This window comes from Hetaerina americana, unplaced genomic scaffold (assembly GCF_022747635.1).
Source record: "Hetaerina americana unplaced genomic scaffold, ioHetAmer1.1.p SCAF_3, whole genome shotgun sequence".
Taxonomy (NCBI): domain Eukaryota; kingdom Metazoa; phylum Arthropoda; class Insecta; order Odonata; family Calopterygidae; genus Hetaerina; species Hetaerina americana.
The window spans coordinates 10,675,243-10,691,990 of record NW_027286874.1 but is presented as its reverse complement, the minus strand read 5'-3'; the positions used below and the strand labels follow the sequence as shown (position 1 = coordinate 10,691,990).

Here is a 16,748-nt window from a genome sequence, read left to right as displayed (position 1 = left end):
GATTTATCCTAAACATCGACACCGCTTTCGTCCGGTTATTACTTGGATTCGTCACTTTTCATTTGCTAGGTTATAACTTATTTACCTTCTAAAAGCTTATGTATGAGAAATGGTGGGAGATTTAATATATCTGAGTGTAATAAATGGCGTCTTGATTTACGTAACGCTTGACAACTGTGAAGAAAATATCTCGATCATTGATCAAACTATGCAAAAGAGGAAAAAGAAGTTCTCTCCGCGTTCTTGATTTCAAAGGTCTCCTTTCCTCACTCACTTTCCATTGCCCCCTATCCCAGTGGCACCCAGATAGATTTTCTCTTTTATTCAGCTCTTGTCCAGCAGAAAACTCCATCCAGCGCGAGGAACCCACAAACCTTCGTTCGGGATATGTAATAAGGATACCAAGGACTCCCGCGACCTCTCCAACCTCATCCACCCTCCCACTCTCTCAATCCGCATTGCTTTCCCTCCCCTTCCATCCATCTTACCTCCACGTCTCCCCTCAACATCCCTTCTCCCTATCCCCAACCCCTCGCCTACCCCCTCTCTCCCTCTGCAGATATCATGCCCAAGTGGTGACGGATGTGGAAGCCGCCGACCATCCTTCCTCGGTGAGCGGGTTAGAGTTGGGTGGGTTGGGCTGGCTGGCTCTGGGTGGGGGAGGAATGGGAGGAGGAAAAAACGGAACTGGGCGAGTGGGGGTATGGGGAGAGGGGGACCTTGTCCTCGCCGGTGAGCCGCCGCTGCCGACCCACCCACCCCCTCCCTGGCCCCGGCCCCACTTCCCCGTTTCTCCCCTTTACACCCCATCGACGAAGACAACGTCTTTCCGCCCGATACTGCATCCTCGTCTTCCGCCGCCGGCTACCCGCACCGTACTCCCGCATCTCGCCATTGCTCTTCCGAGGATCGAATCGGAGATGGTTTGCAGTAAAAATGCAATTGAGGCAAGAAGTGAGAAAGGAATAATCTCGGGGTCGATCCTAGTGCGTGCCGATGCTCCCTCCCGTCCCTCTATCGCTTTGAAATCGTGCGTTCAAATCTCCGGTATCTCTGAATATCTTTAGCCTTCAGCTTTATTAATAACCCACGGAGACTTGAGGCACAAAGAAGAGACGAATGCGTTGAGTGTATAATTTCTAAGTTCACACTCGTGAGTAAATCCTTTCAAATTGCTTTTCGGAATAGAAAGCCCAGATAATTAATCTCATAACTTCACATAGAGGGAGCGAAAGTCTCCTTATTTATGCGGTACCGTTCTAGTTTTAAATTAAACCCCGAGCCAATTTAAACATCACATCGCGTCAGTGTTTATGTATCGAAATAGCAATGCACATCTGGAGGAAATTGCATTCAATATTGCCTTTACTTCAACTTTCACATTTGCATATGGCATGTATCGCCCTCCATACGAAGCGATACGATGTGATTTTGTGTAGCCTGTCCGTCTGTATCTTCAATTCGCAGCTCCAATTGCCTGTAATGTGATTATCTATAGTGTCGATATTCCTCGAATATACAATTTAAAAAAATAAAATTAAAAATTAAATTCCTTACCATATGTTCTTTATGAATATCACGTACTTACGCTAGTTTAAGCCATTAAACTGTTATATTTAATTTCTAATTACCTTACAATATATGTTTATCGTTGGAGTGCAATGAACGGTTCTCATGGTTATTTGTCCACAGTATTATTTGTTAAAGGTGTATTTGGATCGCCGTATCCGTCATGTTTCACGACTAGCGTTTTTATGACTACCATTTGGATTTTGTTCAAAATCGTCTTTCAGTTGCATTGGAAAAAATACTAGGATTGGTCTTTCATTAAAATCCATCCACCCTTCAACATGTTTCCTGGTATTCCATATTCTGGAAATTCTTTTATTTAATATCAACAGCTGAGCCCTATGGTGACGATGCGTTTTCTAGTCGCTTCCTTTAAGACTCAGCCCACATGTTTATTTTCCCGATGTCCTCACGGGCCCTTAAATCGCTCTACCTTCACTCTGTACGCCAGCCGCGCTCATCCCCAGCCATCCCCTATTTATCCTACCATCCCCCTCTTCTCTGGACGTTCTCCGCACGCAACGTTTTTCCACTTTTTACGTGTTGCTTCCTATCGCTATATCCTTTTTCCTTTGACTCATTTATAATTCCCGCTTGTAAATCCTTCCCTCCTTACCCACAAGTCCTCCCTCCATAGTATTGAGTTGATTTCATAGTTTTTTATTCCGTCTGTGCGATTGCATCGGAAATTTATCGATTTCCCCGTGTTTTTAGCAAGCGACGTATTTTTTACGCCTCGACTGGAGTCAGACGTATCTTACCCTCATTCTTTCCTACCATTCATTCTATTTTTAAATTTTTTTTAGTCTCCATCCTTTCTTTTAACCCTTTTGTCTGGTTCACGTGTACTTTCCTCTTCTAAAATAACTTCATTTTCGTGTAACATTCATCTTAGGTTTGGTTCTAATAGATTATCAGCTATATTGCAGTTCTAAAACCTACTGTGCTCATTTATGTGACCATATTGTTTTACAAAGGAAATCATAGACAGCACCAGTGAATATTTATGGATTATCATGAGTTTCCTTTAGCTCACTTACAGTTATATTTATTTGTACTCTTGGATCACGTCTAAATTTTATAATGAAATCAAAGCTTTACTAAAGAATCGAATTTTCATGTAGTATGCGGCACAATTTGCTTAGTTCGTTGCCAAAGTTTTTTTAGAATATCATGCAAACCTACTAATGAGAATATTATGAAAAGTTTATACTAAATGACCAATAAACCGCATTATTCATTCGATGAAAATTTATTATTTTTAAACTTTCTTTAACACCTAGTGATGAAGTGTCAAAAATTTGTCGGCCTTGAGCCTGCTTATTTTCAGAATCCCGATGGTATGTTTTGAATCCTTTTATTATTTTTGAGCTCTGAGTTTATCTTTCTGTATTCTGGTTCCTTGCCAATATGTTTACTGTTCATATTTTAGCCTAAGTCTTATGTCAAGTAAGTACCCAAAGAGAATATTTTTGCTGGCCATAATTAATTAATATTACCTTTTAAATATCGGATATTTTTAATTAACGACATGTATTCATCTTCGTTTTAAACGTAAAACTTTTATTTGCCGAGTCTATTTTCTATTCTGCAATCAATCAGTTCCACGATGCGAAAAAAATTGAACAGTGGCAGCTGAGAATTGTGGGCGATAAAACTCAATTTTCTGTCCTCCAGCCCATTTAAGTGAAAAAAGATAATCAAATTCTAATGGTTTTTCGAGTTTCTACCCTCATCACGACCTTCAATCGAAATACTGGGTCGTTTTGTCCTAGTTAAGACTGGATATTTCCCTCCTCTTTTCTCGTACTATCGGCTACTGATCACCCACTCCGTTGGCTCCGCTCTTCAACCCTCTTTAAAAAATTCCGTCATTTTCTTCCCTTTACCCCTCCTGCAGTCCTTTTCACTCCTCCCCTCCTCGCCCTATCCCGATCTTCTCTTTGATTTACATTCTTGTCACATCTCGTGGAAACTCTCTCCGCAGTCTTTCTTGCCCATCCTTCCACCCTCTCCCTGCGAGGTGCCTTCCCCCGGCCCATCCGCTGCACCGGCATACCTCTGCGGGTCAGCATGCTTCGCTGCAACCCAAGAAATGGCCAGCTCGCGTTTTTTTCTTAACCAAGCCACCATACAATCTGGATAACTTATTATTTCAATACTTTCAACAAAGGCTTTTAATTGTTTTCGTATTCAAATTACTCGTATTTATTTTACCCCGTTTCGATCCCCGTTTCGTTTTTGTCGAGTGCTAATTATCGCCTTCTTCTCTTAGTAATTTCGTGAGTTAGTGTTAGGTGAATGAGATTCTGTCATGCATTTCTAGCGTCGCCCTCCAGGTGGCGATGTTAGGAAGCAACTGCTTATTTCCTTTGCATTTGCGTATCCTACGTAAGTCAGCACTTGGCTCGTTATTATTTAGTGACTCACAGATTTTCTGCGCTCATCATTCGTTCTTTCCCTGCTCGAGTGGAGGCGTTTCCTGTTGAAGATTCATCGTCGAAACATTTGCGAAGTCTCGCTGCAAATAATTGTGGGATCTTTTGAGATTTTGCAAACGAACTTTGAGAATTCATTTTCGATTCCTTTCTTGAACTATCTTTTGTTTCTCTACTAGTAGCGTCAAATGGGAAAGCTCTCACTTTTTGCGTTCTCTTCATTTTTTTTGAACTAGCACATGGCTTCAAAAGATGTTTGCGTATTGTTGAGCTTAAATCATGCGGTTTAAAAGTGGTCAAATTTCGAAGCAAATTTTCTCGTACTCTTTCAGTTAGTTTTAAGTCAAGTTTTAAGACAGGTTATTTGCAAACAACTCCTGGCCAATCGTTGCACTCATTCCACTAGATTGAAACTTTTCAAACATTATTTTCTAGGTTCTCAACTGTCACTAGTGACCATTTTCCGACCATGCAGTGTTTAATTTCTCTTGTCTGTTTTTTTTCTACCGAATTTGGAATAATAAGGGGGCGGAGTAATGAATTTTGATTGACCGTAATCCAGGAATGAAGGAACGTTAGGAAACTTTATTTGGGTGACATTGAGTAAATCGTTATACTCGAAGTCTCCATGACGTCGTACGCCGGCGCATTCCGTCGTTAGGATAGGATGAGGAGAACTGCAATAAATGCAGTATGAAAACAGGGATGAAAAGTATCGAGTTCCCCGCGGTGGGTGGTGGAGGAGATGGGAATCACGACGTCCCACCCTTCGACTTCTCTCCGTCGAAATCCGTCCAACCCGTGGCTCTGCGCGCGGCTCGTTACACGCCCGGGACCCGGCTCCAGCGCGCGTCAGACAGAGGAGTCGCGACCCCCCGTCCGCTACCACCCTCCCCCCTCCCAGCCTACGTCCAACCTCTTACGTACATACTCGAACACGATTGCATGCACATACGTAAGCAAACGCACGCACCCACCCACAGGCATTGGCACACACACACACGCACGTAACCTCTCCTCTCCCTCCACCCTCTCCCCGTAACACCCTCCTCTCCCCTTCTCCCTCATCGCCCACCTGCACCTCCACGACTAAAAGATCAAAAGTCTTCGCCGACTCCTTTCGCTCCCGCCAGCCACCCACCCCCGCCCCCTCTTGCCTTCCTCTCTCTGCGTTCTTCCTCCCAGACCTCCGCTTTCGGCTCATGCCTGCAATTGTGTGCGTGTGAGTGTTCGTGTGTGCCTCTCTTGCAATTCCTCTCCCGCTTCCCCCCCCTATCATGCCCGCCCGCCACACATTCCCATTCCTTCAGTCGTCACTTTGCGATCCCCCTCCCCTTAGTGCCTGCGTAATTTTCATCGTCGCATTCCCCATTCTTTATTTGCAATCCTCAGCTTGCCGGAACTCTTTTTGGATCCCTTTTTGACCGCCAATATTTAATTGGCATGGTGTCATTCGTGTTATAAAAATATAGGGTTGAGGTGTGATTCGAAATCTTAGTAATGTCACCCGAAATTAAAACTTGAGTGTCGCCCTAAGACGAACTTTTCTCTGTGTGTAGAGGGAAGGCGATCACTAAGGCCAGAAATAAAAATTAAGATTGCAGTGAGGGAACAACTTCTTAACTCAAGTATCCCTGCGTCCAATTCCTTAATCCATGACCAGCGATAAGTATTTTGCATTTGAGCGGATTACTAAAATATTAGTTGAATGAATACCTTATCCAAGTTCTCATTTCGTTGCTCAGAATATTTTTTCTACTGCTCCTATCCCTTCTTGGCACCTTCATCATTTGCCATTCATTTCGAGTTTCGTAAGCGGGCGCCCGTAGCCACATGCCTGCGTCTGGCTATGTTATAGTCGGGGGAGGACCAAGAATTTTTTTTGCTGAAATCCGAACCCTCTCTCTCTCTCGGTGGCCTTGCCAGCGCTATCTTGCAAACATGATTGTTATTGGTGCCTGATTTCATATAGATGCGGAATATCAGAGTTGACGAAATAGATTTTTTTTACAAGTAGCCCAATCAAAGACCTATTCGATGTTGTATGTTTCACAAATAATAGTAAGGTTGTTATATAATTATTTATATGAGGTTATTTTATGATTTTACCGTTTTTTTGGATGAATGTTATAAAATACATCAAACGAACTCACACTCGTTTGATATGTCTTTAGAATACGGCATGATTTGTTTTCCTTTATGACAATTATCATCAAGTCACTGTTCTTATACTTCCACTTAGGAGAAGTTTGTACTAGTCATCTATCTCCATGGAGGAACGTTTATCTCCTAGTTGTAAAAATGTTGTCATGCAATGCCCTTTCCTCTCTAAACGGCTTATTTAAAGGGACTCTAATATGTTTACATTAGTCATCGATCAAGGATTTTGTTTGTGGTGACATTCTCATCGAATTTTCTCTTCACTTTCTCAGACACACAGCGACCAGATGCCATTCCGATGCGAGTTCTGCAGCCGACTCTTCAAACACAAGCGCAGTCGAGACCGGCACATAAAGCTGCATACGGGAGACCGGAAGTATAGGTGTACGCAGTGCGAGTCTGCGTTCTCACGGAGGTAAGCTGTCACTTATTTTTCGAATACACCATCTATTACTCATCTTCTTCGCCTTTCTTTGTTTGATCTATCACCATATGTATGATGTGACATAATGGGCTACGTAATATTGTGGCATAATGTAGTTACTGACGGAAATTAACAAACTCTGTCAAATAAAAATGGCTAAATTTCGTGTATATTATTTTAAATATAATGGCTATAGTCTTTATAATAAGGACCGAGGCATTACACTTTGAGTCCTGTATTTTAGGTATAGTATGTTTAAAAGTAAACTTAATTTGAGAGGTGTGAAAATACTAACAAATATAATGTACTGTAAAAAGATAACAATCGACGTATATTCTCATAACTGAGCATTTTAATAAATTTGTTGGGAGATCTAGAAACAATTTTTTTTGACCCCCTCGGCAATTGAAAGAAAAATATAGTTTTGTCATTGTTGTCAGCAGCATATTGTTTTGAAGCACCCTATTAGTAACCATTTATCGTTCACCACAAATGCAGAATCGTCTTGCCATAGTTTTCTCGCCACGGTCTAAAACTCCCGAGATCTGTGTCAATTCTCATAAAGACAAGTTCTTGCATTATTCTGTAATCTCTAATGCCTCACAGAGTACCATAACCACCCCAAGTTACCGTCGCTATTTAGTCCATAGGTGCGCAATGTACCTTTGAAACATACCAGCAGGCAATTTTCATAGATAAAAAACACCTGCTCTTAGAATGTCTACCCTTGAAGAGAAATATGTCATGAAGTAATTTTAATACATTCCGGTAAGGTATTTGATTTTGTAAAACACAAAATTTCAATTTTACTGAATAAAGACGATGCAATATATTGATATGAAGATACTGTGGACTTGTGAAATTTCTGGTGGTAAAATTATGCATTTGGTCGATGACAGGGGAATGTTCAGAGTTGGCATTTTAGCGCATAAATGTATGACGTCGATAGTTACCGCAATCTGATATTATATAGTCAAATCAAAAGCGCTGAATACATTAGATTATTATATTATCAAATATATGCATAGAATATTTTCGTTTTCGATCTCGAAGCAGTCTCCTGTCAAAGGCATCAGCTTGAATTTTCATGGAAATTCCATAACAGAGGCAAAATGATAGCCAGTCCCACAGTACATATCGTTAATGCCACGAGTCCCACAATGAAAGAACAATTGGGGACAAAACCTTACCTCAATTAGGCACATTCCTATATCTAATTCCACGAAGGATGTCTGAATCGGGCTATTCGGACTCGGAGGAAGCTTTCACTTTCGTATTCACAAAATTGAAGTATACACGGAAGTGTGTGTGTGTGTGTGTGTGTGTGTATATATATATATATATATATATATATATATATATATATATATATATATATATATATATTTCTTGGTTGGTTTTGATCATAAGGAGTCCGATTTCTAAGGATGAACTCTTACTTTTGTTACTCCAGTGACCACCTCAAGATCCACATGAAGACTCATGACAACCAAAAGCCATTCCAGTGCACGGTGTGCAACCGCGGGTACAACACGGCGGCTGCGCTCACCTCGCACATGCAGTCGCACAAGAGGGGCGGCGGGAGGAATGGCGGGGGTGGGAGCACGCCCAGCCCGGGCCCCACTGTCCTGCCGACGTCCCCCGCCCCCAAGGCCGCCTCCACACCCACCTCGGAGGCGGCCACCGGGCGGAGCAGCTCCGGGAGCCGCGGGTCCAGCCCCCACCGCTGCACTCATTGCACGGCGGGCTTCCGGAAAGCGGAAGACCTGCAGGTGAGGGGTCACATTTTTTACTATCTTCGAGGCATTCTCTAATGCCGGGTGAGGGAAAGGGAGAGAAGAAAGCCCCCGGAGCTCAATTTTCTCTTAACCAGCGCTAAAACCAAGTTGTGCGTGCCTTCAACCGGAGGGAAATGTTAAGGAAATGAATCGGACCGGGAATAACTATCTCGTCTTATGACCAAGATTACCTGCATTAAAACATTTCAATTTTGTCCGTACAAATATTTATGATACGATAGAAGTAGTCACGAATGGAACCGCTGAAAATTAATCTGATTTAATAATAATATTACCAATAAATTTTGATTAAACTGTATCGCGCCGGTGAAAAAAAAAACAAATCTTCTGAATAAGGCATTACCTTGGGAATAATTCTTTGATTTCTGTTTCCGTCAGCAAAATATATCTGGGATCACTTAAAAGGTTAAAATAATTAACGACGAATGTATGCTCAAATTCCTCGTATTTGATTGTCTCTGGATATGTATTTTTAAAAAACCTAATAATTATGCTAACGCGGCTTAATTGAATTTTAACTCGGAGAGGGGGGTTGTCCAACGATAGGGAACGCGTTCATCAGACAGTTAAAGTTAAGGATAATAAGAATGTTTTCACTGTCCACTGTCCATTAATATCTAGTGATACGGAGTAAATGGAAATAATTTAACAAAACTGCAAATTCCACCATTTAAAATCTTTCATTTCAATATCCTATTTTTATTAGAGTACGTCATCAACTAGATGAAGTGAGGAGAAGGGATAGCACTCCTGAAGATATGATTTATTGAAAATATGTTTCTTTAATTTCTGTTTTCGATAGTTTAATGTGCAAAGTTCTTAAAAAAAGGCTTCTCATTTTACACTCTATGGAGAAATTTCACGCTTTAATACTCGGAACAGTGAGTCTGATTTAGAACATCGTGATTTATATTAACTTTTTCAATTGTCTCGACCCAAAGGTATAACCTAATACGTTTAAATCTCAATAGAATGGCTTATAATTGCATTGAGAACCATTTTACTTGACGGATTTTTGTCTTGGAGACCTGAGATACTTAAATTTTTAGTGGAAATAGAAATTAAAGGTAAATAACGATGTAATTACAGCCATACAAATATTGAGGTGGCCTAGCGTCGGATATCTCTTCTATAATCTCTTTTTTCGAGTTAAGCCGTCTGGGCATTTCACTATCTTATCGCTCCTTAACTGATTGCTGCTGAAATCATGACAGGAGGAAAGGTAGTGCATCGTATCTTTTTAGGCATTGCGATCTAAATTTGTTGGCTTTGCGGAACTTACTTGCTTCGGGTGCCTAAATATCCCTTTCATCGATCGATTATGTGCGAAACTAACTTCGACGTCAAAGTATGCACAACATTGTGTGTAATCTTTGTCATTGAAATACATTGGAAATATTTTTTTAACCCCCATACATTTCCTATAGTGAAAGGCCTAGCTAATCAGGTGTTCGAATAAAACTTTGTTCAGTTTGTGCTTGTGTTTGAGCATTGAACTCAATGTGAAATTTGTAATTAAACTATATTGCTTAGATTATCACTAATAAATCATTATTATTAATCTCCCACATTAATTAGGTGATATCAGCATGAAATATAGATAATTAAAACTGTAAATATACAGTGTGGATTGTTTTGGCTAAGGAAAAAAATAAACGGGAATTTTACTCATGTATGCATGCATGTCTATTGTGTGTGTGTGTGCATATGTATGTATATATATATATATATATGTATATATACATATATATATATATATATATGTATATATATATAATGTATGCTCTACTAAACTCCTCGTTTCTTAGGCCCATATGGCTCTGCACCACTCCGCCGGAATCCAGGCGCCTTCTCCAGTGCACGCAGAGACACCAAGGCCCCGGGGTCGCCCTCCATCGTCCTCTCTCCTGCCCCCACGCAGCTGCTCAGCCTCTATTCCGTCGCCGGTGGCAGTGGCGCCCAAACTGGCCTGTATCTACTGCACCAAGGACAGCTTTACCACTATGGAAGGACTACAGCTCCATGTCCAAGCAATGCACGGTAAGTGGGGAATAAAATTTCTTCTCGATTCTCATCACCTACTACAAGATGTGAATTTTATTAAAGAGCGGCTAAAATATTTTAATGTTTCAGCCTGCCTTGAAAATGTCTGTCATAATCATAATCCAAGTAACCGAGACATGGATTTCTGAAATAGAATGAATTATTTATGCGATAAACCGAATAGGTTATCGGAAAGACTATGACCACTATGCTTTACCAATATTTCCTGGCCCCACAGGATCGATCCTCAATGGAGACCTGAGAGAGTTGGCGGCCGCCGTGGGAGTCGTGGGGGCGCTGCCTCACCTCGGCCCCACTCCAGTTCCACCCCCATCCAATCTCAGCCCTCGCCTACCCTCACCTACCACATCATCCTCCTCAACTATGCCCTCCTCCTCTTCCTCTGCCTCCCTCCATCTCTTGCCCTTCTCCTGTGAATTCTGCACCATGCGCTTCGACGCTCCGACGGCTCTCCACAAGCACGCTCTGGCCGTCCACGCCGTTCCCGCAGTACTAGGGTCTCAGGCAGCCGCCCTGTCAGGCCCTCCCTTGCATCCTCTCCACTCAGCCCATCACCTCCGACACCCCTTTCCCTTCGTGGCCGCCTCCGCCCCGCCTCCCTCCCTGCCACCGCCTCCGCCACCCGCCCCCCTACCGCCTCCTCCCTCTCTGCCCCCTGAGCAGGTCCGACCCACGGATCTTAGCAAGAAATCCTCCGAGTCCAGATCGGAATGTCCAGAGCCTCCCCGCGCACACGAGAAGGCCCAGGACTACATGTCCCGCTCGAAGCAGGATTACCATAGCATCAAGAACCACGTTGAGAGCAAGATGAAGATCCAAGACTACAGCCTCCCGAATTACCCTAGCCATCGGTTACTTCAGCAGCAAGCTCACCAATTTCTCCACGCAGCTGCCAAGTCCCCACCTGACTTCCTCTCCTTCGCCAAGAGCCTGAGAGATTTGCAGGCCTCAGTTTCAAAAGCAGACTTCTCAACCCCTAGGAAGGCACCTGCGGTTGAACCCAAGAGGCAAAGGACTCCGCCGGAAGGCGAACCTTCCTCTTTAGCCGGGACACTGCTTTGTAACCAATGCGACGCGGCTCTGCCGGATTTCGAGTCCTTCCGATCCCACCTGAAGACCCATCTGGAGGACGAGGAGGCGGCGGCCAGGGCAGCCGCCTCTGGAGGCGCGCCCACGTCGGCCCCTGGAGCCGGCGGCTTCACTCGGCGCCGTTCCCGCAAGAGTAACCCACACCCCCGGAGCGGTGGGATGGGCGGGAGCGGGTCCCCCGGGATGACGGCGTCCGCCGCCGGGCCGTCCCCTCCTGCCGCGTCTCCACCTCCCAACCGCCGGACGAGGTGCCCCGAGTGCGATGCGGAATTCTCGACGGAGGCAGAGGCTGAGCGGCACGCCGTGTCAGCACACTTCCAGCTCTCTCCCAACGGCGGGGCGTCCGAGTTCGGATGCCAGTCTTGCGGCCGGAGGTTCCCGAAACCGGACGAGTTGCAGAAACACCTGATGGATCTGCACGCCCACCACCTCTACAGATGTGCCCTGTGCAAAGAAATGTTCGACTCAAAAGTGTCCATTCAGGTGAGAAAACGATGAAAAAACAACATATGCATACTATGAAATCAAATCTCATCATGTTATTCGCTATTGATGTTTAGAATGTATTTTTCAATGAAGAGAGAAATGATATTAGTAGTGATATATTCATGAAATTATTTCTAAAAAGAAAGAATCACATAAATCTGTTTAATATACATTGGGAGATGTGAAACCCCCTTCAACACTGTTACATAAATATGATGAAATAATAACCGAAATGAACATTCCTGCAATTTTATGGTTTTAGTGGTATGATTGGCTATTTTTCTCGTTTTTCCATTCTTCAAACACGCTTTTGTGTTGGTTCTTTCAGGTTCACTTCGCCGTGAAGCATAGCAACGAGTGCAAGCTGTATCGCTGCGCCGTCTGCGCTGAATTGACACCCTTCCGTTCGGAGCCCGAATTTGTCGCGCACGTCCGCAGCGTGCACCTCCTTCCAGCTTGGTCCGGGCAAAGGCGACACCATTCCCTCCAACGACAGCCTCCTATTGCATCTGAAGCTCAGCAAGCCTGCCCGCCGACAAATGGAGTCGCCCAGTTCCGGTGTCTCTTCTGCCACCTTAGTTTTCCATCCGAATTGGAGCTCCAGTTCCACCTGACCACGCACCGTAAGGAGTTCAAGTGCGTCCTCTGCGAGGAAGCCTTCCACGTGGAGTTCCTCCTGGACCGGCACGTTATGGAAGCTCACCGTGGCCATATGACCAACGGGATGACCACCACCGCCGCACCCACTCCCCCAAGACAGGAGAAGCCCCTAGCCAGGACAACCCCCAAGAAGGCCTCTGCCCCTTCGACACCCACCTCCCCTCAGCCGGCCGCTTCCGCCCTGCCGAACGGCAGGCCGGCGGGCAAGGACGATGAGGCGGCCACTCGGGCTGCTCAGGCCATCGGGAACACCCACCCCGCTCACCAAGTGGCAGTGGTGAGCCTCCAGTGCGCCTACTGCAATGAGCGCTGCAAGTCACGCTCCGAGCTGGAAAGCCACACACGCGCGATGCACTCGGCGGCTGTCGGTGCGACTACGGGCGGGGCTGTGGGCGGCGGCGGTGGGGTCGCGGGGACGGCGTCCGCCACGGGGGGGAAGCATAAGTGCGTCATTTGCGACGAGGTGTGCGCCACTGCTGTGTCTCTGGCGGAGCACAAGCTAGCCCGTCACTGCAAAGTTCCGGAGGGTAGCGGATGTTGCGTCTGCAAGGCGCCAATCGGCGGCGAGGACGAGTTCCATGCCCACGTCAGGAGACACGCCACTTCTGGGAGTAATCGCGGTGGCAACGGCGCGACGGCGACTGCGGCCTCCTCGTCCTCCTCAACGTCCTCGTCTTCATCCTCATCTCCACCGCCCCCTCTGCCCACGCCGTGCGTGGTCTGCCGGCAGACGCTCGTCTCGGAGGTGGAGGTGAGGATGCACGCTAGGTTCCACCTGAGACGGAGAGGTTCGTCGTCGGCGGCGGGACTGGACCAGCAGGCCCAGGCACCGCAGCCGCCCGCCGCGGAGGCCCCGTCCCAGGCGGACCCGCAGCAGGTGGCGGGGCGCGAGAGGAGGAGCTGCTGTGTCTGTCTCCGCCCTCTCTCCGACGAGGAGGTGGTGGAAAGCGGGGTCGAGGAGGGCTTCCCTGCAGTCTGCACCGAGTGCAGGGTCCTCTGCGGGGCTGCCGCGGGAGGTGGGGCGTCGAGGGGTGTTCCCGGCGACGATGACTCTGGCCCATATCAGTGCATAAAGTGTCAGCGTGGATTCCCCACCGAAAGGGAAATCCGTGCCCACGTCCTCTCTGCACATCTCCTGGACGTCGGATCTCACGCCGGCAGCTGCAATAGTGGTGCTGTAGGAGGAGCCGGAATGGGCAAGGGTGCTGTTGGCGGTGGCTTGGGTGTACCCCCCGCCTCCTCCGACCTGGCCTGTCACCTTTGCTCCCCACCTTCCGAGTGGGACTCTCCCCTGCGACTACAAGCTCATCTCATTGAGCACTCCTTCGGTGCCGCAACAGTGGCCAGCGGAGGCCGGGACTCTTCAGGCGGCGGGGCGTCCGGCTCCGTCGTCTCCGGGGGCTCGAACTTCTCCTGCTACCTCTGCGGCGCCGTCTTCACTGCTGCGGCCGGCCTGCAGAGGCACATGCCTGGTCACGGATTGGCGCAGAGGCCTTACGACTGCTCCCGGTGTAGTCTCCGCTTCTTCTTCCGGTCGGAGTTGGAGAATCACATGTTTTCCCACCGAGACGACGAGGACGAGAGGCAGAAGGGAGAGTCTGAAGGAGGGGTAGTGGATGAGCAATCGGCCATGGACCTGGGTGCCAAGTCTAGGACAGTGCCGAAAGTTGAGGTCAAGGAAGAGCTGGAACCGGAAGAAGGCGTTACGGAACCATGTCCTTCGGAGTCGATGGAGACGGAGATGCAGCTGAAGCGAGAGGGCGATGAAGTGGAACAGGAAAGCTCTGAAACCGACATTTACGCTCGCGAAGGTGAATCTGGTGCGACTCAGGCGAGGGACGCCGAAGACGCCACTGCAGATGGGAGCGAGGCCATTGGAGCCAGGAAACGGGCAAGAAGTGATGCAGGCGAAGAAGCGCCGCCTGCGACCAAAAGGCGCCCGGAGTCTCCGCTGGACGTTGACTGTGAATCATTCGCCGACAAGTGTGCGAATTACTCTTAGTAACAACTCGTTTTGTTATTATTTGATAGCCTAGACAAGAGTTCGGGTATTACTTCTTCAGTTAATTAAATAATGTAAGCATGTAACGTAATGTGTCGATTAAAAAGGAGATGATAGGCTGTTGATTATGACTCTCAAGTGTGTAAAGTACTGATTGTCAGAAAATACGTCTGAACTGTTATTGTGTTTTGTGTCGTTTCGGTACGTCATACGCTTCTTTAAAAGAGTCGATGGACGCCCAGTTTGTGAGAATTCTTAGGTTTCTCTTTGGTTGGCTATATTTGCGGCCTTTAGAATGTACCGAATGGATAAATCAATCCTGAAAATAATGAAGATTGTTGAGTGCCAATCTTTTCCCCTGAGAAAGGATGTTGGAGCGGGACGAAATCTTGGATGTCCTTTGTTCCATTGATAAAATTATGTGTAAAAGAAATACTAACATTTCCAATTATATAGCTGAAAAGTGTTGATTGATGAAGTTGTGATATTATAACCTTATTGTTTAATCCAGTGTTTCTGACATAGTGATATATAGTTATTATTGTTTTATAGTTTACATTCTTACAATGTGTATTGTATATATATATATATATATATGCCTATGTTTGTATAACATAATTCATGATAGCTCATAAGCGTTTAAGACGTTGTACAAATCGTTTGACTGAAGGCATCGCCCTGGTTTTTCTCTCTGTTCTGGTGAATGGAAATTGTTCAGTTAGGTGGAAGAATTTATTATAGGGACCAAGAAAGTTAAAGAGTGCTCCCGTTTGTTTAAATGTTCCAAATCCGCATTATGGCACATTATACTTATTCATTGCTGCACATAGTCCATTAATGACTTAATATTTTCCCTGTCATTATTTCCATTTTGGAAGCAGTTAAATGTTAAATGGGTATTTCTAGCTCATTGCATATTATGGCAAGTGTAAATTGAATGTCAATGCAAAGAAGCGCCCTCTCATGTAAATTTACAACTTGGTAGTGTACGTAACCTAACAGACTATGCATTTTTCAAGTTATTGATACAGGGGTACATTTTTACTGTCTTTATTCAAGAGATAATGTGGTAAGCCCGTAGAAGCACGATTTAACGTAGTTCAATGAATAAAACTGAATGCTGCCAAATTATTTCTGGACAAACTAATGCAGTGGGATGATTAAATCCGTATTTTGTTTGAAACCAAAGTACCACTAATAAAGTTTTACTTAAAATTACATTAATTATTTATTTCAAAAGTCTCAGAAATCACAAAATGAATCTTCCATTGGCTATTTTTGTGGCGCTTAGTGTTTTACTGTCCAATGTTTTGGGGGATTTCCTGCTGCACGATGATCATAGTTACCGGCCTCCTTAGGAACATGGATGCATATGTAAGAACGATAAATAAAATGAACTCTTTAGACGACTAAAATGAAAGAAGAGGAAAACGTTGACACTCCGGAAATATGTTATATGCGCAACAGGAAATCCCGAAAACATTTTACCATGAAATAACATTTATTCAAAGCAAGGAAACGCCGAGTGCCACACGATCCTTCAATGCTACCTTCATTATGTCTAAGAGTTATTGTTCATAGAAATAAAATGCATGCTTCTAAAATTTATTCCTGCATGAGTGACATATCAGGCAATGTTTTATTTTCTTATTTATCTCGATTTGGAGTGGCTAAACTCCGGGAAAATTCATCTACATGCCTTTCCTTCAACTTGAATGTTCGATATTATCGAACGCAGTTAATCTTTTGATGCGCAAATAAATGTAATGCGATGAGTAAACACACACACACACACACACACACATATATATATATATATATATATATATATATATATATACATATACACATACATACACACACACACACACACACATATATATATATATATATATATATATATATATATATATATATATATATATATATATATATATATATATATATATATATATATATGATTCGATAGAAAATTGGGAGGGGATTGAGTACGTGCATGCACACTTCAAAGATGCATGCGTGGTATACACGAAACATTCGCTGCTTGAATGTTGAAA

General features: G+C 44.8%; 1 protein-coding gene across 1 annotated transcript in view; it reads left to right on the top strand.

The window, feature by feature from the left end:
• L (zinc finger protein Lobe) overlaps window positions 1–15,875 on the top strand; it is a 50,053-nt gene extending 34,178 nt beyond the window's left edge. Inside the window, exons 2-6 of the mRNA XM_071588822.1 lie at window positions 6,440–6,582; window positions 8,045–8,363; window positions 10,199–10,430; window positions 10,672–12,026; window positions 12,358–15,875. Of these exons, the coding sequence (XP_071444923.1) occupies window positions 6,440–6,582; window positions 8,045–8,363; window positions 10,199–10,430; window positions 10,672–12,026; window positions 12,358–14,691 (4,383 nt within the window). The 3' untranslated portion in view covers window positions 14,692–15,875. The remainder of the gene's footprint in view (window positions 1–6,439; window positions 6,583–8,044; window positions 8,364–10,198; window positions 10,431–10,671; window positions 12,027–12,357) is intronic.
• Window positions 15,876–16,748: the final 873 nt, after the last annotated feature.